The sequence below is a fragment of the Penicillium citrinum genome (genome assembly GCF_028827155.1).
Source record: "Penicillium citrinum strain IBT 23319 chromosome Unknown utg000001l:1.0-4955037.0:1.0-4956770.0, whole genome shotgun sequence".
Lineage (NCBI taxonomy): Eukaryota > Fungi > Ascomycota > Eurotiomycetes > Eurotiales > Aspergillaceae > Penicillium > Penicillium citrinum.
The window spans coordinates 3,791,544-3,817,360 of NW_026622686.1; the positions used below are offsets into that span (position 1 = coordinate 3,791,544).

At 49.2% G+C, this 25,817-nt stretch overlaps 3 protein-coding genes across 3 annotated transcripts; 2 read left to right on the plus strand and 1 right to left on the minus strand.

Annotated features, from left to right (window-relative positions):
* Window positions 1–15: 15 nt before the first annotated feature.
* N7469_001443 (uncharacterized protein) lies at window positions 16–1,142 on the plus strand (the record flags this gene model as incomplete). The annotated part of the gene is made up of 4 exons (XM_056640363.1): window positions 16–100; window positions 162–265; window positions 410–434; window positions 487–1,142. 4 exons carry the CDS (start codon window positions 16–18, stop codon window positions 1,140–1,142), a joined length of 870 nt encoding a protein of 289 aa, XP_056506120.1.
* Window positions 1,143–3,551: 2,409 nt separating this feature from the next.
* Window positions 3,552–22,182, minus strand: nrps1 (uncharacterized protein; the record flags this gene model as incomplete). Its single annotated transcript, XM_056640364.1, has 9 exons — window positions 3,552–6,158; window positions 6,217–7,844; window positions 7,893–8,553; window positions 8,606–8,988; window positions 9,053–13,176; window positions 13,316–20,661; window positions 20,740–21,099; window positions 21,186–21,602; window positions 21,667–22,182. 9 exons carry the CDS (start codon window positions 22,180–22,182, stop codon window positions 3,552–3,554), a joined length of 18,042 nt encoding a protein of 6,013 aa, XP_056506121.1.
* Window positions 22,183–24,001: 1,819 nt separating this feature from the next.
* N7469_001445 (uncharacterized protein) lies at window positions 24,002–24,334 on the plus strand (the record flags this gene model as incomplete). Its single annotated transcript, XM_056640365.1, has 2 exons — window positions 24,002–24,066; window positions 24,103–24,334. 2 exons carry the CDS (start codon window positions 24,002–24,004, stop codon window positions 24,332–24,334), a joined length of 297 nt encoding a protein of 98 aa, XP_056506122.1.
* Between the last annotated feature and the right edge of the window lie 1,483 nt (window positions 24,335–25,817).

Genomic DNA, 25,817 nt, shown 5'->3' on the forward strand with positions numbered 1-25,817 from the left:
GGCATCAACCCAACCATGACAGATAACTTCATTTACCCGAGATGGTTCGGTGGCTCTGCTTCCTGCGTGGCCGTATTATTCTCCCATCCTTTCGATCTTGGTAGGAATACCACGATAACTCACTGTTCATCCTTCAAAGTTCTAAATCTATGATGAATTAGTGAAAGTGCGAATGCAGACCGTTCCGGAAGGTGCCAGGCAGAGTACAATTGCGACAGGTATTAAAATAGTCCATCTAGAGGGAGTCAAAGGTTTATATCATGGCGTAAGTTCCCTGGCATATTTTGGCGCACCTATTATTTACGGATAATATCCAATCACGTATGATTTGTGAAATTGCTATTGAGAACGACTCGTTGACAATCTGGATGGGTGCTGACTATACATGATACTGATTCGTCCGGCATAGCTGACAGCGGGATTCATGCGAGCATGTACGTTTCCCGCTTACTAGTTTGTATTGTTTCAGTATACTGATTTACCAAGTAACCTATGGTACTTCTCGCATTGCCCTCTACGAAGAACTCAAGCAACAAGCGAAGAAATATAACCAACCCATCTCAACGCCGACCCTAGGGATGATGGCCGCAACATCGGGATTTGTTGGCGCTATTTTTGGTACCCCGGCAGATATTGCAAATGTAAGAATGCAAAATGACAGGTCATTACCGCTACAGCAACGTCGTAACTATCGGAATGTCTTCGATGCTTGGGCTCAAATGAAACGAATTGAAGGTTGGCGATCTTTCGGGCAGGGGTTGTGGCCTAATTGCTTTCGATCTGGAATTATGACGGCGAGTCAACTGGCATCCTATGATTCTTTCAAAAGGCTCATTCAGAATCTATGCAATACAAACGAGGAAAGGCCTTCGATTCATTTCACTGCATCACTCATGGCAAGTTTGGTTGCAACGTCGATTTCAAGCCCAATGGATGTCATCAGAACTCAGTTAATGAGCTCGTCAGACAGGACTTCGGTGATTGGTATTGTGCGAAATTTGATATCGTCAGAAGGGTCAAGATGGCTTTTCCGCGGCTGGACACCTAGCTTTGTTCGCTTGGGTCCCCAGACTATTGCCACACTGGTACTTCTCGAGCAGCACAAGAGGGTTTATCGCATGATGAAATCAGACAGAATCTGATAAATGATCAGAAACAAGCACTTCTTCGGCGGACTACTTGACCTATCTTGTAAATAATTTTTATCGGCCTCCCTGATGATTTTGTCACATCCATTCACATATTACCTGCAAATTCCTGTGCAGATTCCAACACTTCACCCATCCAAACATATTAGGGATCCCATTCCGAAATTTCCCGACACGGGTTTTGTTTATTCTCCAATTATCCTCTGCGACTATTAATTTACTGTATACGAATAATTGGTCGTGGGAAGCGTGCTTCGTTCCACAGCTTCCCACTTCAAAATGTAAAAAGTATTTCTGCTCGGGCAAACCAGGAAACAACACTTATTATTTCTTTTGGCTATCCGAGCGTTTTTCCAAGTCGTACATAAGAAGTATTGCAAGTATTCCAATTTATGTAATCTCGGAGGGTTGCATATGTACTATTGGCATCCTCTGACGTTTGAAGTTTCTGCAAAGCCTCGCAACAAAAAAAAAAAAAGAAAAAAAGAAAAAAAGAAAAGTTCAGTGGCTTGAGCCTCGTAGACAAAAGGCCACTATTCTTTTGTGAACTTGAACGCTTTCGATGAGCTCTGAAATCCCAATTTGCTCGTTTGCTCCATGCGCTACCTGTGTAGTTCCCGGGCCGTAGAGGTATCTTTTATGATTCCCCTTCAGCCACGGTACATCAGTCCCGAAGGAGATTGAAATCGTGCCCATCCCGGGAACATCATGATCCAAATAGAGCTGCGGGTATATGATCCTCCTCTTTAAATGGATGTTCTCATATCGAGATACAGCGTCATCTATCAACTGCTCGATCTTTGGCAAGTCCTCTGCTACCCGCACAGAGCAAGTAGCAATACATTGTGGTGCTAGAATATCGTATCCAACTCCGCCAGATATTTGGCCACAATGGAATGAAGAAGGTCCAATAACCTCCGACGAAGGGAATCCAATATGCTCGAGCTCCGAAAGAAGAGCTGTCATCGCAGAAATTGCACTTTTCAGCCGCGCTCGGGATATCCAGAATGAGAAGGGATTCCCTCGATTACGAGATCGAAAACATAATGACCCCTGTGGCCCACTGCTAGTAAATTATCTGTTGGCTCTCCAAATATAACTGCCTCCCAAGACAAATTCATATCATTGGCGGCGAGCATGCCAACTCCACCTTTCTCTTCTCCCACCATAAATAGCAAAGAGATATCGTCGGGCTCGAGAAGCCATTCCTTTCGAAGCTCGTCTATCGCAGTAATTTGAGATGCCAAAGGTCCTTTGTCGTCGCAGGAACCACGTCCATAAATTATATCCGGTGTCTCGCAAAGAGGTATATGAAGGGGGACAGTGCATATGCGAAGTTAGGCAGACACGCGTTTTTCGAGACGAACCAAAATATGCGTATATATTACAGCGAGAACTATCAGGGCTTACTGGAAATTCGCTCGAATTTGTAGTTCAGGCTCAGTAGATGCTTCTCGTATTCCGATTGCCTCCTCTTCATGGCTGCAGGGAAGAAGTTGCATCAGTTGTTCCAATAGAGTGACAACTTCGTTTTCAGCCATTTTGAGGATAAAGAAAGAATAGAAACACTAGTTAGTGAGTTCAATATGGATAATATCAAACATTGGTTCACATTTCAAACAATAATTGTCCTCGCCCCGATGTTACTTGGTATTGGCCAACCGGGACATAAACCCACGATTGTCGAAAGACAAGCCGGGACGATCGCCTGATGAAAAATAAAGATTTCTCGCGAAATACCTTTTATTTCGAAGGTCGAGGACTGCCTTCTCACAAATACACTTATACTAGGAGTGTTCTCAAAGCCACCAGTGTCTGTTTTTACAGAAGAAACTCTGTGAGTGGAGTTAATACTCACCTTGGAGTCAGTGTGACAAGAGTTGATACGATAGTAAAAAAAACGATATTTTGGTAGAGACAGGTCCATTGCGTCGCAATTGATGAGGAGCAAAATATAAGATACAAAAATAAACTAGAGAAGAGGCAAAAATTCAAACAATATGGCATCCATCTACCCTCCAAGACATAGGAAATGTGTTAGTATGTGGCGGAATCACCGAGCTTTGATAAAAAACATAAAACAGTCAAAACACAAGATAAAAGAAATGGAAACACGAGAACGAATCAAGAGCCACTTTTGTTTTCATTGGCTTTTTTTTTTTTTCGGCTGATCGAGTCTCGAGTCTTTGGGGTCCACAACGCCAGGTCATTCTTTTCGTTTGGGGTTTTCTTCGTTTTTTTCTTTTTTGATTTAAAATACTTTTAATTTTCTTCCCCTTTCGTAAGAATGCGAGACAATGGACAAAAGAGAGTCATAACTAGGCCCGGCTGGAAACCATGTTATTGTTACGCCGAGTCAACTTCCTCGCGAGAGTCATAGCCTTCTCCCAGGTCTTCTTCTTTTCAACCTGAGGGGGGTGCAGATTCCTTTGGAGACACTGCGCCAGTGGCATATTCCGGACCAAAATCTTCTTGATGCTTAGCGTTGTGCAGGGCCAGGACGGCCATTTGGCCAAGGAAAGATGGGTGCTCTAGAAGATCTTCCAGGCGAACCTTCAGGCCTTCTTGCTCCAAGAGCCAAGTAAGCTGAGCCATGTTGAAGATATCTCCACCGAGATCGAAGAAGGAAGAGTCGAGCTGGAATGGTGTTTGATTCTTGGGCTTTTCATCGACGTCGTTCCCTGGAATGGCAGGGGTGCGGTTTGGTAGGCATTGGTGCCAAGACCTGGATAGGATGTCTGAATGAACCAGAAGCTCGGCGATAGATCGAGATTTCAAATGAGCACTGAGGAAGTGCTCATCTGATGGACGAGGAAGATCGTCAACCACTTGCGATGGGAGTGAACGCAGCATGTTGGGAGAGGGAAGTGAAGTCGAAGGGTTGGCGATGAGTGATTGGGCAGTCTCGCAAACCATATCGAGGACCTTCTCAGCAAATGAGGGCAAGATAGGACCCTTCTCCGAGAACCCAAGGGTCACATTAAGATTACGGTCGTCGGCAGGACGTGAAACCATAGTGAGATCAGCGAAGTTGTCATTTACGCCAGCACCTCCCATGCGGTACTTGTTTTTATCAAGCTCCAAAGAGCCCTCATAATCCACGTTCTGGTGGAATACCGAAGTAGTGAAGTAGGTCCAGGCAGGCCATTCGGTGCATTGCTTAATTATCTCGCGGAATCCAAGAGATTCAAAGGGCATGTTGGACACCTGCTGGTCTTGAAGGAATCGGAAAAGGTCAACACCAGTCCATTTCTCGTCAAACTTGACGCGAACGGGGACCACATTAACGCAAGGGCCGACAGTATTCTCAATTCCAGGTACGGTTGCATTACGGCCGCTGATGGTAAGACCAAAGACAACATCGGATTGAGCGGAGAGCTTTGCGAGGGTCAGAGCCCAGGCAGCCTGCATGACGGTAGCGACAGTGACGTTTCCGAGGGCAGTTGGGGGAACCTCGATGGTCTTGCGGATCTCAGTGAAGGCTCCAATATTTTGGAACATGGAAGTCCCCTTGCGGCGAACCACTTGAGTCATTTGAGATCCCTTGAGGAGTCTGGACCAGTGGTTGTAGTGATCAGGCGTAATAGTTCCAGGGAGCTGGCGGAGGTAGCTAGCATAAGGCGTGACTGGTGGTAGAGGGCTACCTTCGTAGCCAAACTTGATGGCGGACATGATCTTGGACAAGCAGACACCGTCGTACTGGGTGTGAGACAGACGGATCATGATACGATGCTGATCACTCTCTTTCTTCTTGACAACGTAGAACTGGACGTATTGTTCACCTTCTCGCGGGCCGTATTCACGGTCACGCTGCTGGAGGGTGGCGGTGAATTCATCGAGGCCACGATCTGTCTCATATACAAAGATACTGGGTCGAATCTTGCGTAAGACGACTTGGAAAAATTGGTCGTGGAAGCAGACGAAGACGGTTCGCAAGATATCGAATGCGTCGACAACCTTGAGGCAGCTCTCACGTAGTCGGCGTAGATCAAGTGGACCGTTTCCTTCCAAGAAGAAATAGTTCAACATCCAACGTGACTTGAACAAGGTCGCTGTCAGGGACATCGCTTGGAAATCAGTTACCGGGAGAACATCTGCAATGCCACCCTTGAAGACGCCAATTTTGGGGCAAATACCACTCTGGACTGAAGCATCATCGACAGCCTTTGAGGGGCGCAGGACTGAGATGCTTTCAGAGGAAGAGTTTTGTGCCAGAGTAGCGGGTTTGCTATCTGGGAATACATCAGCCTCTTTGTAGACAGGCTTCAAATCGGCATTGAGCATTTGCTGCGTAACATTAGCAGCGCGGACAGTGGTGAGCATATCTTCAAAGACCGGGTTGTTGAAGACATCAGCAACCGTGAGAACCAGGCCTTCTTCACGGGCGGCGCTGACCATCTTCATAGCCGTTATACTGTCGCCTCCAAGCTTGAAGAAACTATCTTGATGCCGAACAACGTTAGGTGACAAGCCCAGGGCAGTACTCCAAAGACTCCAAAGTTTCCTTTCAACATCTGCAGACATCCCATCCTCACTAGATCGAGAAGTTGCAGAGCAAACGCCGGAATCATCGGCACCTCCTTGAATGCCTTCAATCTGAAAAGCGGGCGAGCCGACAGAATCGGGATGGCCGTAGCCAGAAAGGCTGTCAGTCGCCAATCCAGGCACCATCAGCTTACCATCCCGCAGCATTTGGCCAATAATCTCATGAACGCGGTCATCGATGATTTTCTGGATGGCGGTTCCATCAAGGCTCTTTCTATTTGTCTGCACGCGGTCACTGACAGATGTCTGGGAACTGCTCAACTCAGAGGGCTGCGAAGCCAAAGACATCTCATCGAGTTTGGCAGCCGAGAGTGTCGCCGACGGTGCCTCAATGAAGCCAGCAAACACTTTGGCGATAGAATCGACGAGAGATTGTGCTTGATCGTCCGAGACAACATCATTCCAGTATCGCAGCATTATACCCTCGGCACCCCGAGAGATGTCGACGTTGACTGTCACGGCATACTTTGGGGTGGTTAGCTTTGGCATAAGGTAAGGTTTTGAGATATGGGGAGAAACTCACTTCACTAGGATCGTGGGCATGCTGAAGATCGAAAGAAAGACCCTTCTCCTTCGAACCACCAGCGACTGTATGGTTCTGGATAGAGAGGGTTGTGTTGAAAAGAGACTGTCCCTGCCATCCTAGCTCGTGCTGGATACTTGCAAGAGAACAGCTCTGATGGGGAATGCTAGCGATGTAATCACCATTCACCTTCTTTGAGATATCAGAAAGTGACTGGTTGGACGAAAGCCTGACACGGCAGCAAAGCATGTTGATGAAGATGCCGACCATGTCCTGAATACCGTTGACAGGTGCGTCTCTTCCAGCTGACAGGTAACCGAAGCACACGTCATCAGAAGAAGTGAATTGCCTAAGTACTAGAGCCCAGGCAGTCAATGTGAGATTGGCCAAGGTTACAGATGCATTCTCACAAAATTTGAGCAACTCGGGGTAGCGGTTGAAATCCATCAGGATTCCCTTCAGCTTGCGTTGGGCTTGGGAACCGGAAGATGGTGCCAGGTGGCATGGGCGAACACCTTCAAGATAGTTCTTCCAGTGGTTAAGGGCTTCGCCCTGGCTCTGAGTACGGATGTATTTGATGTAATTGCTGAAGCGGGGGCCAGGGCCCTCTGCCAGCTTGCGGTCATAGGCCATTGTGAGATCACGCAGGAGGACATCGACACCTCCGCCATCAATGATTGCGTGGTTGATTTCAAGCTTGACCAGAACACGTCCACTCTTGGCCTTGCACACGGTAAGTTGATGGGAAAGCTTGGCCGGACGCATCATATTAGCATCACGGAGAGAGATGGCAGCTAGCTTCTCTTCAACCTCAGAATCAAGGCACTCGACGCGAAGGACGATATCGTCGAGCTTCTTGAGAACAAGTTGGTCGAAAGATCCACCACTGTAGTTACTGTCGATGAAAATTGTCCGCAGAACGGGATGGCGATCGACGAGTAGATTCCAAGATCGGGCAAGCCTCTCCGGGTCTACTTTGCCAGCTCGAGCATCCTTGATCTCGAAGATCGTGTGGAACATATAGGCGCTTGAGTCGCGAAGCTGGCTCAGTAGTAAGCCCTCCTGCATAGGAGAGCAAGGATAGATGTCTTCAACCTCGGCCTTGCTGCGGATACCAAGCTTACGGAAGGTGTTATTGCAGAGGATCTGTAATCCTTGATAGTTAAGTGGGAGGAGGGGATAATCGCTGAGAGTTGGGGCAGCAGGGGTTTCCTTCAAGATAAGGAGATCCTTCTCAAGCGTTTGCTTGCACTGTAGAATCCATCGGCGGATTTGGCTCTCGCGCTGAGTGCGACGGTTGTAAGCGAAGGAAACGTTGAGACGCTCCTTGACAACGATTGCAGACAGCTCAAATAGGGCAAAGCGAGTAGTTTCAGGGCCCATATCACCAGCAACCGCAAAGTCGGAGCTGTCAAACACGCTTCCCTGGTGGCGGAAAAGGGAATCGGCACGTTCAAGCTGCTGGAGCTTTCCGAGATAGTTGAAAAGTATCTCCAGAGGAACCTGGAATGCGTCTTCGGAGGATTGCTGGTCGGAAGCCAAGAGACTCTTCGCGAAGAAGGGTCGACCATTGTCAACGATCTTGCGGCGGGTATCCTTGACACGCTTGATAGCATCCATGATAGTACCTACAACGGAATTAGCAAAGATCCAGAAACAGCAGTTATTCCACTCACCATCCTGGCCTTCAATACGCAGCGGAGCCATCGTGGTAAACCAGCCAACTGTTCGGGAAAGGTCGATGGTAGAATCCCAAGGCTCACGGCCATGGCCCTCGTTATAGATGGTGGGAATCCTTCGATCAGTAAAAGTGTGACCAAAGGAATGTACAATAGCTGCCATGAGAACATCAACAGTATCAGTTCCAAAGGTTTCGTGGCAACCTTCAAGAATGAATCCTGTACTCTCTTCGCTTAGTGTGAAAGACTCCATCTTCAGATCTCCGTAGACGTTTGAAGAGCCTTCCATTCCCCAATAATCGAGATTGGGCTTCTCGGGAGTGAAGGGCAGCACCAACTCCGTATCGTGGGTCTTGGTCCTATCAAGCTGCATTGCGCACCAGCTCTGGAAAGAAAGCGCTTTCTCTTCGGACAGGGAGCCAGACACAACAAGCTCCTCAAGATCTTGTAGAATGATACGCCAAGACACCATATCAACACAAAGATGGTGAGCCACGAGGAAAAGGACTTGGCCGCCGTTGCGAAGATTGAATAGATCAGCTGCAAAGATTGGTCCGTTTAGGGGATCCAAACAGGACTGGCTGTCGGCGATCTTGGGAACCATGGCCCGCGTATCGCTTACAGAGTGCATTCGGAAACGGAAAGATGTATCGACATCCTGCGCGTGGCGTTAGTATTATGGCATGTAATGTAGTTTTTTAAGAACTCACGGTTTCGGCCTTTTGCTGCCAGTTTCCAGAACGGGTCTTGCTGAAGCGAGCGCGGAACATAGAATGCTGACTGGTAACAGCCCTGATAGCTCGTCGGAGGACCTCGCCCTCGACGCGTCGGGAGACTCTTACGGTGATGCTTTGGTTGAACCTGGCTGCACCATTATAGGACGTTGTAGACTGCATATACAGCTTCTGAACAGGTGACAGATCGAAGCCTTCGCCAGCTTTCTCTTCACGGTGAGAAGTGGCTGGCGCCTTTACCTTCGCAGTCTGGGCCAACTCCTTCACTGATCGACTTTGCAAGATGTCATTCAGCGTTACAGTCAAGCCCTGTCTACGCGCTTTGGAGATGACCGCCATGCCGGTGATACTGTCGCCGCCTGGATAATGTTGTTAATACAACAGATAATTTCGAACTAGAGCTTAGCTGGGTTGAAAACTTACCTAGGCTGACGAAAGAGCGGTCCATGTTTACCTTCTGCAAGGAAATGTTCAAGACCTGCGAGAAGATCTCCCGGACAATCTTCAAAGATCCATCCTGTTCCTTTTCTTCGGTTTTTTCTGGAGCGCCACGCTTCATACGGTCGTAGTCTTGCATGATCCTCTCGTAAGAGTCATCGTCAATGTCCTCCAACCAAGCAGTAATCTTCTTGCGATCGAGTTTGCCAGAAACAAGCATGGGGAGCTTCTTGATGAGAGCCCAGGTCTGTGGAACCATGTAAATCGGGAGCTGGCTTTCAAGCTTCTTCTGAACCTCCACGAGGCCTGTGAGGCCCTGGGTGTTCAATTCATCTTCTTCGACAAGCTCACACGGCTTGTCAGATATCAGCTTGTTGTCCGCGGTAATGCTGTTCAAGGACATCACAGTAACAAGACGCTGCTTGAGAGGCCCATTCTTAGGCAGAATCACAACGGCGTGGCGAACAAGTGGGTCTTCGTGCAGTCGGTGCTCGATCTCTCCAAGCTCCATACGCTGCCCGTGGAGTTTGACCTGGTGATCCTTGCGGCTGATGTATTCAATGGATCCATCGGGATTGTAATAGCAAAGGTCACCAGTCAGGTAAATTCGGCGCGAAGACGGGGTCGAAGACTTGAAATCTTTGGTCCAGGCAGGATTGTTGAGGAAAGCCTCGGCATTTTTCTCGGGGTTCTTGAGATACTCTCTGGCGAGAGCAGGTCCTTCAAGGGCTAGCTCTCCGACAGCTCCAAGAGGTGCCAAACGGCTAGGATTTTCTGGATCCACGATCCAAGTCAACGTACTTGGGATGCCGTATCCAATGCGCGCAGGGTCACGATTGACTGCGACAGCAGTATCAATAACTGCGAAAACACAGGTCTCAGTAGGGCCATATCCGTTCATTAACTTCAGGACATTGGCCCACTTCGTAATGACCTCTTGAGACATCTTTTCTCCACCACAGACCAGAATCTCCAAAGATGGCACAGATGATGGCTCAATGATACTAGCGATGGAGGGAGTTAAGAAGGTCCAGGTGACATTGAGGCGGCGGATGGCACCAGCAACATCATTGAGACGCTCATCTTCACTAGGAACACAGATACATCCACCTAGCATTAGAATTGCAAGAGTTTCCATGATTGCGGCGTCAAAGGTCAGAGAGGCAAATTGGAAAACCCTAGCCTTCGGGCCCATGAGAGTCATTGGGCCGAATGCCATGATACTGCTGACCACATTGCGATGTTCAACAACAATTCCCTTAGCTCGGCCAGTACTGCCAGAGGTAAACAGAGCGTAGGCCATATTGGACGCAGTCAACTTGCCACGAGGACGGGTGGAGGAGGAATTCAGGGAGCCGTAGGCCTTGATAGTCTCTTTGCTGATCGGAATGACAGCTTTGACAACACGAGTATAGCGCTTGGTGTAGTTGGGAGTACACAATATCATGTTAGCTCCAACGTCGGCCAAAATCTCTTCGTGTCGAGACACAGGGTGATGAGGGTCAAGGGGGACGTAAGCACCGCCAGCAATAAGAATACTGATCAGGGTGACCATCGCCCAAGCGGACTTATCAAGGCAAACGGGGACGAAGACCTCAGGACCGACGCCGCGACCAATCAGGTAATTGGCGAAGCCCGAGGCCAGGTCCCAGAACTCACGGTAGGTAAGCTCCCCGTCCCAAGCGCACACGGCAGGGGCATTGGGAGTCTCGATAGTCTTCTCCAAGATAAACTCTTGAACGCATCGCTCGACAGGGGAGATGTCGCGGCTATTCCACTGCGCAATCTCAGCCTTGTCTTGAGGACTGACAATCTCCAAGTCTACCAACTTTGCGGTAGTAGATTTGGGAATTCTCATCAATTGTTCCAAAACATGGCCAAGTTGCTCTGTGACGTGCTTGGTCTGCCATGCGTTGATGATCAGCTCATCGTGATGTACAGTGAAGGAAATCTGGGACTTAGAGAACGAGCATTCCAAGACAAGCGGGTGTGTGAAGAAGTCCTCGCTAGTCTCACGCTTCTCATCGATCCAAATGGAGCTATCCAGTTCACCCTCACCGGACTGAATGACGAGCAAGTTCTGGAAGTTGCACCCGGTGGATGTGTCGTTGTTGAGCTGACGAATACGTTGCAAACCAGCATGGAGATGAGGGATCATTTCAGTAGTAGACTTGTTGATCTGGTCAAGGTACTGGATGATAGTCATCTCATTGTCAACTTGAACACGTGTAGGAACAGTCGACAGGACCGGCCCGGCGATATCTGCCACGCCAGGCAGGTTAATGTTGCGACCGGAAAGAGTCTCGCCAAAGCAGACGTCTCCAGAACCGGTGTGAGTAGCAACGACGATAGCCCACGCGGCGCGAAGAAGAACAGGTAAAGTAAATTCGACGGTGTCTGCTGGTCGGGATACCTCGACAGTGTGGTGCTGCGTATTACCAGCGCGGATAGCATCGGCCATGGAGTTTTTGTTTTGAGGGAAAGGTGTACTAGAGAGATCCTTCAAATAGGCCTTCCAGAAATTATCACACTCATCCATGTCTTTCTTGGTCAGATACTCAATGAATAATCCATAAGGTATTGCCGGTGCTTTGTTCTGGGAGGCACGGTAGTTTTCCTCGACCTTACTCCACACCAGAGGAATACTCCATCCATCGTAGAGGGCATGGTGGATAGACCAGACAAAGTAGCGAGTAGAAGAGCCACGGGGTTGGACAATCGCATATCCAGTGAGCGGTGCACCGTTGTGCTTGGGAAGCTCGATGGTATCGCTAGGTAGTTCCTCAAATGATGGTGCGTGAATCCAAGAGATTGGTTGATCATCCAGAACAGCCTGTGCAAAGTTCATAGCCTCAGTGTGCACTACCCGAGTTCGAAGAATCTCAAGATCAGACACAGTTTGCTGCCAAGCAGACTTGAATCGGTCCAAGTCAATCCCACTGGCCAGACGGAAAACAGGCTGTGCGACATAAGCACCTTGGTGCTTCAATGACAAAGTCAGGAGGCCCTCCTGAACAGCAGAGCAAGGGTAAACATCACAAATGGATGCTTTTGGTACAGCACAATTCTCGACAATCTCATCCAGGATCTCATCCACATTGACAGACGGTGGTAAGAGGGTAAACGGCTTGAGAGTCGCCTTCTTCGGGGCTGGGGGCTCTTGGGTTTCGGAGCAGGTCCGGGCCATATCAATGAGAACTGGGGAGTTGAAGATAGTGGCAACATTGAGGGAAATCCCAAGGGCTTGAGCAGCACCAACAAGGTTCATTGCAGAGAAAGAGTCGCCACCAAGAGCGAAGAAACTATCGTCATTGGTCACGGACCCTGGCTCGAGGTCCAGAGTCTTCTCCCAAAGGGAGCGGAGCTTGGCCTCAATGCCGTCAGGTGAGGTTTCTTCCTTCTTTGCACCAGAGTTGAAAGTGATATACGACTTCAGAACATCCTTTGGCAGTGTCTGCACCATCGCACGAAGACGTCGCCGATCAATTTTGGCAGATGAAGTAAAGGGCAGATTGTGCAGAGGGAAGAAGAGACGAGGCATCATACTCTGTGGCAGAAGGTCTGGGAGGGAGCTCTTCAGTTTCTGAATGGCATCCATATTGGATACTGAGACCGGCAACAGCAGAGGGTCAACACCTGGGATCGTTGGTACGAAGTGGTCATTAGTACCACCCTCGACGGAGTCCGCGTCGTAAACTGTGAAGAAGGCTGCCAGGCCCTTGGCAACGGTACGCTCCTGTGGAACAACAACATCGACTGCAACTTGGGCACCCTCTGGCAGAGCTCGGAGACATTGGTGCTCAATCTCCTCGAGCTCGATGCGCTGGCCATTGAACTTTATCTGGGTATCCTTGCGTGAGATAAAAGCCAGGGTACCGTCAGTGTTGTAGCGAACAAGATCGCCAGTGCGGTACATGCGGTCTTTACGCTTGAAGAGACCTAGAAGACCTGGATGGTGACTCCAGGTTGGATCATCAACGAAAGCAGCTTTAGTTTTTTCAGGATTGCCAAGGTACTCTCGCGCAATGTTGCTTCCTTCGAGTAGCATCTCTCCAACTGCTCCAACTGGCAGGAGTCGGTTATAGTTGTTAGGGTCCACAATCCAGACTCTGCAGTTTGCGGCAGTTCCAATGGATGTTGGATCATTGTTAACGCGGTTGCCCTCCCAGTCAACTTTGACGCCGACGGTTGCAACGACGGTGGCTTCGGAGGGACCATATGCGTTGATAACGAATCGATCATGCCAACGATCTATGTGGTTGGCAGGCATTTTTTTCGCCGCCGGTGATGATAGTCTTCAGGGTGGGAACAGTCCTGGGCTCGAGAGTGTTGACGATAGCGGGAGGCGCCGCCATATAGTTGGCCTCCATGCGACGAATAGCTCCGCCGAGGTTGTTCATTCGCTCTTCTTCACTGGGCACACAAACACAACCACCGGTCATCAGAGTCATCATGATTTCGAGGACACTAACATCGAAAGTATAGTTGGAAAATTGCAATGAGCGGGTGCCGGAGTTCATGTGCAAAGCATCGGTCATAGCAATGGCGGTTGTACTCAGTGCAGTATGTTCGACAACTGTAGCTTTCGGCTTTCCAGTAGTACCGGATGTGAAAATGGCATATGCAGCGTTATTCGGGGCAGGGCGAGTACCAGGCAGAGCAAGAGGGGACTCTGGCAGCTGAGAGATAGATGTTTGGGAGACAGCAAAAGCCTTTTTGCACAATCTTGCCATTTTGGACTGGAGGTTTGCCGAACATAACACTAAAGTCGCGCCAATTTCATCGATCAAAGTCTGTAGTCGAGACTCTGGGTGGGTTGGATCGATAGAGACGAAAGCACCACCTGCCTTCGAGATAGCCAGCTGAGACACGACAGCCCAGGCAGACTTTTCGAAACAGAGAACAACAAATGTCTCCGGCTTCACGCCCAGCACAGAAAGATAACGCGCAAGACGACTGGACACAATCTCAAGCTGGCCATAGGTAAAGTTCTTGTCCCAGGAGCAAATGGCTTCTGCACGCGGGTGAAGGAGAGCCTGCTGCTGGATGAGTTCATCGGCGCACTTTTCAACGCGGGGAGGAAGAGCGGCATTCCAATCACGAATTTGTCGGCATGAACGTTGAGGGAAGAGATCCAGGTCGCCTATTAGACGGTAACGGGGGTTGGATGACATGACATCGTTGAGAAAATGATCGAAGGCATCGATGACATGTGTGACTTGGTTGGAGGAAAGGATATCCGAGGAGTAGCTGAAATGAATCTCGGCAACAGCACTACTGACCTCGGCCGCCACTGTAAGCTTGTAGTCATTTGCAGCGGTCATTTCCTGGACATCGCCCTGGGGAAGGGAGGATGAGGTGCGGAAGGTGAGAAGAGTGTTGAAAAGGGTTGTGTCGTCAAGGCCGAGATGATGCTTGACGGTAGAAAGATCAGCAAAGTTTTGAATCCCTTTGTCAAATTGGGACTTCAGGAGTTGCAAGGATTCTTCCAGCTTGCGGTCGTTCGTCAACATCAGTCGGCAAATGGAGACTGCAAGATCGTCTGAGTTTGATGATGAGAATCCGAAGCAGACATCTTCGCTGCCAGTGTAGCAGCGGAGTACAAGACCCCACGCAAATTGGAACAGAGTCTCGACAGATACTCCCGACATCTTGCTGAAAGCGTGCAGTTTTTGGGTCTGCTTGTTGAGAGTGCGAGTCGAGCGACCACCTGTGGTTGTCTCGAGAGATATAGGCGGGAAATTGCAAGGCTCAATATCTGCCAGATACTCTTTCCAGAAGGCCAGATTGGTTCCTGAAAGGGAGGATTGGCATGATTGGCGATTAGTTGATTTAATGCCAGTCCAACGTTCGACATCGAACGAGCGCAGAACATTGGCCGGAAGGTTGTTAATTTCAGCTCGGAGGCCCTGGATATTTAGTTTTCCAGATGAAGTCAGGGGGAGAGATGATATGGGGACATAATGACTCGGAACCTTATTAGCTGTGAATTTGCTAGTCAAGTGGGCGTGTACTGCGCAGATAGTTGTCGTCAGATCTACGGAAGAGTTCTGGATGACTCGCTCATCGAAAGATACTGCAGTTGGAGCAGTAGATCCAATAAATGCCACGACGCTGGTAGTTTCGCCAGGCAAAGTCAAGATGTCCAAGACTGCCTTCCTCTTCGAGCCCAAGTAGCCGAGGAGGGATTCTTGAACACGACGCAATTCATGAGAAGACCCGATATCTTGAGTGGAAACCATGCGCCCGATGTGAACCAGAGATCCGGTACTATTGTAGCGAACGAGATCGCCTGTTTTGAAGAAACGTCTCTCTCGGGGCTGTTCAGCGTCATCGAGGCCGAGGGTCGCCAGCCAAATAGGATCGCTGAAGAAGGCATCACTTCCATTCTTCTCGTTGACCAGATATTTAGAAGCAAGCAGTGGGCCTTCTATCACCAATTCACCAATAGCACCAACGGGAACAAGGGCATTATGGTTGATTGGATCAACAATCCATGAAGTACACGAAGCAGAGAATCCAATGACACCCTCCTTGGGAATCTCTGTGATTGAAGCAATGCAGGCGGCCGATGACGTCTCGACGGTTCCAAAGAGAACGCACAGCTGAAGATCATCCGAGAGCCAATCTTCCAAAGTTGTGGGTCGGGGAGTCTCCCCAACAAAAGCTGCGGTCTTTACTCCGGGGATGTCTTTAGGTGATACGTAATCCGCGATGGTAGGAGTGAAACAAGAGACATTGGCGTGTAAAGCATTGATGGACGCCGCCAAATTTGATGGATCGATATCTCCCGGGATGCAGACACAGCCTCCACGCATGAAGGTACCGAAAGTCTCCAGTAGTGAGAGATCTGAGGATTGAGGCGCAAACTGGAGAGTGCGAGATGTATTACTGAGCTGAAGGGACGCAGCGAAAGCTTCCGAGCGGGTAATAATGGTAGAATGTTCAAGCACCACAGCCTTAGAGGCGCCGGAAGAGCCACCGGTGAAAGATACATAAGCTGGATCGGAGGGAGATGCCGTGCTTCTCAAAGGCTCATCTCCGAGGTACTCCAGGAGAGATTCGCTCACAGGAACCACGTAAGGGATTACTTCCTCCAAGATCTGAGCCTTCTCCGGAGATGCGAGGGCAACTTGAATAACATTTTCATGGACGTGCTTCTCGATGAGACCGAGGTTACTCGAGGAGTCGACAGGAATACAACCTCCACCAGCCTTCATGATAGCAAGCATCGACACAGTATGCCACACAGATTTATCAAATGAGACAGGGATCAGACTACCAGGTCCAACACCGAAAGTCACCAGATAGCTGGCCAACCTAGAAGAGAACTGATCAAGCTTTGAGTAAGTCAAACTGCCATCCCAAGCGGTAATCGCAAGTGAATCAGGTTGCTTCTTGGCCATATCACGGACAACCTGGTGGGCGCAAATCTCGATTGGCTGGGGGTTCTTGCGGTTCCAGGAGAGAATGTCGGCCTTGTTGCTTTCACTGAGATTGTCGAGGTTGCAAACATCACTCTCTACGTTGGCTAAGATACTTTCGAGGCAACGGACATACGTATTGGCAACATTAGCAGCCTGGCCACCGGAAAGATGAGTGGTCCAGTAGTTCAGATCAATTCGAGCCTTCGTATCCATGGCCTCAATGTTGATGAAAACGGGAAACTCAGCTGGATCGTGAATGGAGCCGACTTCGACACACTCGATATCGCTGCTGACAGCGTCCTTAGCTCCGGGGAGACGGCGATATGAAACACCCGAGTTGAACAGTTTGGCATCGGAAAGCTTCAGCGCATGTTGGATATCGATAAGCGATGTGTGTCGATACGGGAGGCTCTCCATGTAATCATCTTGAACCTTCTCCAAGACATTGCGAAGCACTGAATCTCCGGAGAACTTCATGCGGCAGACCATCAGGTTGATGACTGGGCCGACGACGGAAAGAACACCATCCGCAGGAACATCACGAAGAGAAGCCATGTAGCTGAAGCTTACATCATCAGAGCCAGTGAAATACCTCAGAACGAGGCCCCAAGCTGCATTGAATACATTGGAGAGTGTGATTCCCTTCTTCTCGCAGGCACTCTGGAGATCTAACAACGGCCCAAAGTTGACTGGAATGGAACGCAAAGTCTTGCTTGCAGGAGCCTGGCCGTCAGTCAGAACTGGGAAAAGACAAGGCTTGGCGTCGGAGAGATAAGAGCGCCAATAGTTGATACTGGCATCTCTTGGAGCATCTGAGAGGTATCTCATATAGTCTTTGAACAAGGGCCGAGGGCTCTCTGCAAGCCTTCCAACGTATGCTAATTGTAAATCGCGCAGGATGATGGAGATCGAGTTTCCATCCATAGCAGCATGGCTCAACTCAATGCGACAGAAGATTCTACCGGTTGAGGTGTGGCAGATACTGAATCGATATGCAGGAGTACGCTCGCGATAGTCCTTGCGATCTTGAGCATCGAAGGTAGCGAAAATATCACTGTCGCCGGAGGACTGGAGGAAGACAGGACTAGCGTCGAAGGTTTTCAGTACCACTTGACAGAAAGCATCACGCGGAGTCAAGTTTTCAACAAAGATGGTGCGGAACATGGCATGATGATCAACGACTTGCTTCCACGCCTCCACCAACCGGTCGAGATTTGGTGGTGTCGAGCGTGTTCCCCGGACTTCAAAGGTATCATGCACAGCATAATACGAGGGGTCTCGAGTCTGTCCCAGTAAGATACCCTGCTGCATGCGAGAGCATGGGTAGATATCTTCGATCATATCTAGAGAGTTAACTCCGATTGCAGGCAGCTTTTGTGTAAGCATCTTATCGAGGCTGTCATAGCTGAGAGAAAGCATCGGGAAAGAGCTTAGTGTGAAGCGCGGTGACATGGAAGAGAGCTGTTCAGAGAATGAGACCAGCTGTTTCTGGCAGTTGGAAACCCAAGCGTGGATGCGATCCTGGTGTTGCATAAACTTGTTGAAAGAAAATGTGAATCGGATCTTCCCACCGACGACCATGGCGGAAATTTCGAAAAGACCGAATCTGGGGGTATCACGGCCAAAGTCTGCATCACCACTACCTTGGCCAGTCTCGCCGGCCATCTGATCAACCAGTTGGAAGAGACCGTCATCACGCTGGAGATCACGGTGCTGGCCAACATAGTTGAACGAAATTTCGAATGGATGAGGATGAGTGCCAGCTTGCTTCCCTGGAATTGGCAACACGCGACTAGCAAAGTCCGCACGACCATTGTCAGATACGCGGCGTCGCAGATCTTTGACCTTGATGAGGGTGTCGATCGCATTTTCTGGTTGATACCCATTCACGAAAATCGGGTGAACAATAGTAAACCAACCAACGGTATGAGAAATATCTATGGATGAATCCCAAACTTCACGGCCGTGGCCTTCATTGAAGATCGTGGGAAGGGACCGATCTGTGAAGGAATGACCAAAGGAATGAAGCATAGAGGCCAGGAAGAGGTCAATCGGTTCAGTCTGCAAGGACTTGTGGCACTCGAGCAGGATAGCGTTAGAATGAGCCGCATCAATCTCAAAGGCGGCACAATCAACGTCTCCATATGTCGTCTGGTGGGTTTTCAGGCCCCAGTAACCAAAGTCTGGAGCAGGAAGAGGGTCCTTGGAAATTTTGCCCTCAGCTATCATGTTCTTTGTGTGCTCGGCTTGCAATTTGCACCATGTTTGGAATGGGAGAGAGGCATCCTCGCTTGCAGTCTTTCCTGGGTTGTGGATGATATCCTCCAAATCCTCCAGAATGATCCTCCACGAGACAATGTCAACAACCAGATGATGAGCGGTCATAGACAACACAGGTTGCTGTTGCTTATCCATGAATCGAAAGTAGTCAACTGCCAGCAAGGGACCAGAGAAGCAGTTGATGGACGACTGGCTATCAGCGATATGAGGTTTGATTTCGTCCATCGTGCGCACGGTGCTGCTTCGCCATCTATAGGATCCTTTGACCTCCTTGGTAATGCGCTGGTTGGAAGCCGTCGACCAGCCGGTATTCTCGAATCTGGCACGGAGCATAGAATGGCGAGAGACAAGCGTTTCAATCGCCTTGCGGAGGACTCGCTCATCAATGGGCTTGTTGAGGCGAGTGAGGATTCCTTGATTGAAGTGACCCTGTCCTTCCTTGCGAACACCAAAGTGCAAAATCTGAATTGGTGAAAGGTCGAAAGGTTCATCCACGGCCTCTTGGTAGGTTTTAGCATGATCAATAGTTTTGGAACGGGGTGCCAGGTCTCGGATTGATTTGCTGCGGAGCACATCTTGCACAGAAAGACCAATTCCACGCTTCTTACACAGGCCAATGCAAGTCATGGCGGCAATAGAATCACCTCCGAGAGCCAAGAAGCTTTCATTAAGGCTGATGTGGCTCTGAGGGATATTCAATACACGGCTGAAGACAGCAGCAAGAGCCTCTTCAATCTCGTTGGCAGGCTGAGATACTTCTGCCTCTGGCACTTCGTCCTGTTGGCCCTTTGCAACATCCGGGTCGTTCTCCATCGCGGAAACCCACCCTGCGATGCCCTTTCGATCTAGTTTCCCAGACGGAAGGAGAGGCAATGCTTCTACACAAAGCCACACTGCAGGTACCATGTATGTCGGAAGCCGTGCCGACAGACTTTCGCGAATTCCGGGCACAATCTTTGCTTTTTCCGTCGAAGGAAGCAATCGCAGTGGTTCTAGGTCTGCATCGGATTGTTCCGCGAGAAGGCCAGTAGATGATATGACGGCGGCCAGCCGACCCTTGCAGAATCCAGACTTAGGAAATAGAACAGAGCAGTGGGTGACGTGAGACTCCTTGTTCAGCTGGTTCTCAACTTCACCCAACTCGACTCGTTGACCATGAACCTTGACCTGGGTATCTTTACGACCAATGTAGTTGAGAGCACCAGTATCGGAATTGTACCTCACCAGGTCACCAGTCTTATAGAATCTGCGATTTGATCCTCCTCTAGCGTCTAATTTCGTCCAAGCTGGATCGTAGATGAAAGATTCGTTTGTCTTTTGAGGGTTGTTGACGTAGCATCGAGCGAGGGTCGGTCCCTCGAGAAGTAATTCACCAGGGCAGCCGACAGGGACGAGCTCGTCGTGGTTTTCAGGATCTACCAGCCAAGCTCGGACGCCAACAGGGAGACCGATATCTTTACAATCGGCGTCCGGTGCAACATTCGAGTTCAGCACGGATGCAACACTCGCCTCTGTAGGGCCGTATCCATTGATCAGTTTGATTCTGGACCAAGTCGCCAGTTGCGACTGCGACATAGCCTCGCCAGCCAGAACAAGACTTTTCAGGCCCGGCACGCTGTCAATTTCAATGAAGCCAATGAATGATGGGGTAAAGCAGGCCTGGTCGACCCGCTTCTCATTAATGAAGGTGACAATGTCATTCAACCGGTCCTCGTCGCTGGGAATACACACACAAGCACCATGGATCAGAGGAGTAAGCGACTCTGCCAAACTGGCGTCAAAAGTATGCGCTGCGAATTGCAAAGCGCGAGTTTCGCGGAAAACACCGAGTCCAGCACCATGGCTCATGGCGCTTGATAGGAAGGCCCGGTGCTCCAACAGGGTACCCTGTATTAGTACAAAAGTCAGCACTGGCCCAAAATTGTATGCTATCCACTTCAGAAATCAAGTTTCCTCGTCACTCACCTTCGGTTCACCTGTGGATCCAGACGTAAATAGCACATAAGCAGCATTTTGACCAGTGACACCGGATGCAAGATCAACGCCATCGACGGGCTCCGGCAGACAGTCCAGGGTAGCGCTGCAAAGAGGAATAAGTGCCTTTACAATAGGGCTCAGGGCGTCTGCACGATGCTGCGAACACAGAGCCACTTCAGCCTTGACCGATTCGATTAACCGTTGAAGACGTGAAGGAGGATGCGTTGGGTCCAATGGGACAAACGCACCACCCGCCTTCATCACGCCAAGCATTGCCACTACGTTCCATTTCTTGCAGATGTCAGCCACTTTATATCCTTCACTCTCCAAATCTCTCAGATCTGCGAACTATTGCAAGCTGCAGACTAAGATGATTGAATTGAAAAAAAAGAAAGAAAGAAAGAAAAAAGAAAAGGAGGGGAGCAATCACTTACCGATTTATCGAAGAGCAGAGCTACCCGCACTTCGGGCCCAACACCCTGCATACGCAAGTGACAAGCCAGTTTCGACGCCAAGGCATCCAGCTCGCCATAGGTGAAGCTGCCATCCCAGGCACAAACTGCTTCTCTATCAGGTCCTGAAAGGGCTTGGTCACGGATAGCCTCATGAATGCATCGATCGTGTAGTTGGGGAGTGTTGGAGGTCCACTTGCGAATTCGTTGCCAGTCATTCTCCGAGAACAAATTAAGCTTGCTAACAGCGGGGTTCTCGGGGGAAAGGACTTTGGCGAGGAACTGCTCGAAGATATGTGCCACACTCTTCATTTGGTCTCCGGACATATCACCGTTTCGCCACTCGAGGAAGATGTTGATGTCCCGACGCAACACCTTCACATGGAGACGAACTTGGCACTAATTTGATATTAGCTTACTACTGCTGATAATTCTATGATTAAGGAGGCGGGTGAAGACAAACCTGGTCCGGCAAGGCATTTGCCAGCATGACCTTGGAGGTTGGTGACGGATCATCCGTCTTGCGATATGTGCGCAGCATCAAGATGGTGTTAAAGGGCAAGGGGCCCTCGGAAGCGCCCTCCAGGCTTCCAGCACCATCAAGCTGCTTGATTCCATGGCCACTTTGCACTTTATCTACAATTGCCTGGATGGAGTCGTTTTCATCAATGGCTAGTCGAATAGCCGACAGTTCGTGATCGTGGTTGGCGGGATTCGACCGCTGTACAGATTGTCGAGAAGAGATACAGTCGCTATCGATGTGTTGATATCCAAAACTAATATCCTCCGATCGAATGTAATAATGCAGTACCAGGGCCCAGGTGGCCTGCAAGATGGATTCCAGACGTCCTTCGTGCCAGGCGGTTAATAACTGCGCACATTGCGAAGAGGTCGGTCTCGTCTTCATAGAAACTGGCCGTTTGGGCCCATCGACAGCGGGGGCGAAGCGAGGTAGATAGCATTGCGAAGATTGGGCCATGATTTCGGAGTAAATCTCGAATTCGGCCGGTGAGAGGGTAGTAGGGATCTGCGGGAAAACGGGGAAAAGCAAGAAGGTAATAAGATATTAGGATACTTTTTAGTTAAAGAGAAGATAAGTCGTTGATGTTATTTTCTGGCCGCAGTCGATGAAGCGAGTGGATGGTGAGAGCCCTCAATTAGTTTGGACAATACTAGATCCAAAGGGAAGGTTATCTCAGGAAGAATCTCGCGCGAGATCGGATGGACTCAAGTTATTTTAAAAGAGCAGGTAGTATTATTTTTCTCAGCCTAAGCTACCAAAATAGTTACGCCATCGGTCATCGGGACTAGAAGCCTGCATGGCCATGCTCCAGCTCGTTCCCCAACACCCTCATTTTGTGCGGGAAATACAGTAATACATCCCGGGACACCAATGGCACTGTGGGGGTCAGTAATGTTTCTGGCGATTTCAAAAATTCAGGATCCCCCATGTATCTTCCTTGCATGGAGTTCGGATCTAGATGAGTAAAGGGTTGGAGACGCCACGGCCAATGCGCTTCCGGGTGGATCGGTCGTCTTTTTCCCCTGTGGAACCGAGTCAGACACGACGGCACTTGTCCTTATCCCCTAGGGAGACCCTAACCGGTTTAGAGAAGTTGCTACTACACCATTCGAGTATAGTCGAGTCAATGGATGGCGAATTTACCGGAAGGGGAGTATAAACAAAGTACTCCGAGATTCGTCCAGACGAATGATATCAGGACTTCGAGAACATTAAATATCAAAATGAAAATATTGAATCCCACGCTAAGTCTGCAAGGTTATGTCTTCCCTTTCCAGAAGGGAAATTATATAATTACAATTTTTTATTCATTTTGAACAAATTCATCTGCAATTTCCCGATCAAGAGTCCTTGGGAATACGGTCTCGAACGTGGTTCAGCAAGGCGGACGCCAGGCTGTCACAACGAGAGCTTTCATTCAGGCCCGCATCTCCCATCAAAAGTGCGGGTTTCTTTTTTTCTTACATTCCTCTTGTCGTTCTAATTACGAAAGCTGTCACCTGAGTGATCAACTGATGACGATATTAGTCAAAATGGGAGTTTGGGGCGATGCATTAAGTTTTTATTCTTCGAGAAACCGAAACAGAACAAATTTTGATGAGCGATATCCTCATTCCATCCAGCTGCGCATGGTTCTCGATCCGCATCTACAGTACATTGGTTCATCCGAGAACGTTACGAGATCTCTGCTGCGAGCCTCTCACGCGAAGTTACACCGACAAAGCCCAAAGATGCGCACATGGCAAGCTCCACAGCCACTCACCTCTTCTTGACGCATCGCGGTCTGTGCCCTATATCTCTCGTAGGATCGATCCATCATCAGTAAGGTTCGAGATGGGGGACGGGCTGATCATCGGATGATTTACCGCGCAGTCCAGGAACCTGACCGCGATGGCGGAGAAGAAGTAGAATTGGACCTCTGTAAAAGATCCTCCCAGTCCTTGATACTGTGCTCCACGGGTTTCTTGTCTCGCATTTCACGTATTGGACATCTGAGTAAGTTTCTCTTCTGCAGCATAAGAAGAGCGGGTGGCAAAGATGCATGGCAGTTTCTTACCTCAGATGGCATTTATGTACACTTCCACTGCCAATTGATTTCTCGTCGGGTTGCGTCGCTGGCGCCATACTTTTCCTCCCAGCTCGGAACCCCACTATTCCATACATACAGACATAGTACATCGTACATCTATCCCTTTTTTTCCTTTCGGTATGTTTGTAGTATCAAAAGTCCACTCCAGTCGGAACTAATGGCGCTAGGACGACCGGATCATTACATATGGTTAAAGTAGCCAAAGCCGGTTGCAACGGGATGAACGGCGAGTCCGGTATCCGATACGATTCGTCAAACGGTCGATCATGCTAACTAATCCTCTCAAGTGACTGCTTGCGTACCCAGTACCTCAATGAGACCTGTGGGAACCGTGGCGCAGAGACATACAGCCAGCCTGCCCTGCCCAAACGCTTTCGCTTGCAAGCCCTTGTCACACTAGCGCCGGCAATCCCCACTCTGGAGGAGCCCTGGCTTGCCCAGATGAGTTCTGCAAGGGCTCCAAGGGATGATCGCGGGGCGATCCGACAGGCCCCGACTACTATGATCGACCTATCGTAGACTATGACAGTGATACCCAGTCTGCTAGCCAATGTCATAGCCTTGTACCTGTGACCTGTTCCTTCATCCATCGTAGTAAGCTACCTTGAGTCTTAAAGACTGGTGTCAAGCCTGGTGGGGGCATCTACAGGATTGTACTGTATGAACCTAGGGCTAACTAATTTCCTATTCATCGTTCTCGTTCTCTTTTTGCGTGTCTCCCCCCCCCCCCCACCCCCAATCTCCTATGATACACGTCAGAAAATTTTACAATTGTCCCGACCCGAAGACGATAATTAATTTATAGAAGCAGGGGTAAAAGGGGTGTTTACGGACCATTTTCTTTTTTGTTATTCAATTTACTATGTTATGTACATAGTAGAAGGTCATACAGCAACGGATATACATACAATCCCTTCCTTTCTTGATCTCGCTTGTATTAGCGAGGCTCATTGCTTTTCCATGAAGGATTCGTTCCCGGAATGCAGGGCATCAGGGAGGACTCTCGTACGTCAGTAATTTTTCCGTCCATGTGGCCTAAGTATTTCTTTTGATTTTTTTTTTTCTTTTTTCGCTTGCTGCTGTTTCCAGTCTTCATTTTTCGCTACACTTTGCTCCTCTAGGACTACGGGTGGCTATACATAGGATCATCGAGCAAACAAACAAATCAGGTTCTAGAAGGTGGAAGGTCGATCACTTGGGACGTCCACCTTTCAAGATGAACTAAAGGTTTGCCAATCCTGGTCGATGACGGGTGTCGCCCGCTCGATTTGGATTGACAGCCGATGAAAAAGATCCGGGCCACGTCGGATCAGAGTCCACCTCAATGGGGACTAAGGGAAACTAAGGGAACTAAAGTCACTAGTGGGGACTAGACGAACAGGAAAATCAAGATGGGCCCGCGGGTGATGCCTTGGTTAGTGGTGAATCTAGAGAGCAGCGCAGCCACTGAGAGAAGACCAAGAACGCCCTTCGGCTGCTTCAGAGTTGAACTAAATCCGTGCTAAATTCATAGCGGCCGCACCAGTTGGGGTCCATAGATACAACACATACATATAAGTTAGAACACAGACCTTTTATGCTGATCCGCTAGGCCTCCCATCTATACTAATGAGGATGGTGACAGGTCTAAAAAATCGCCTGAGATCCATCCGATCTGCCGTAGTGGAGGAACGAGATGCTTAACTTTAGAGATATATTGCGGTTATGCGGTTATATAAAACTAGTGCCGGTAGCACATATTAAGCCCACCACGTCGGGTCACAACCTTGGAGGGCTGCTTTCTTTCTCTGCAATGAATAGGTATGCGCATAAAAAGGAATTTGGAATAAATATGCATTCCCACAATGCACTTTCTGTGGCCCAATGTACATACCCTAACAGTGTACCACTGCTGGGTCTCCGGGGTAAAAAAGTACGATGTATCCACAACTTCGTGGATTGCCACCCACTGTCAACCACGCCGTCAACAGAAACAGGATTCATGCCAGTCAAGTTACAGATG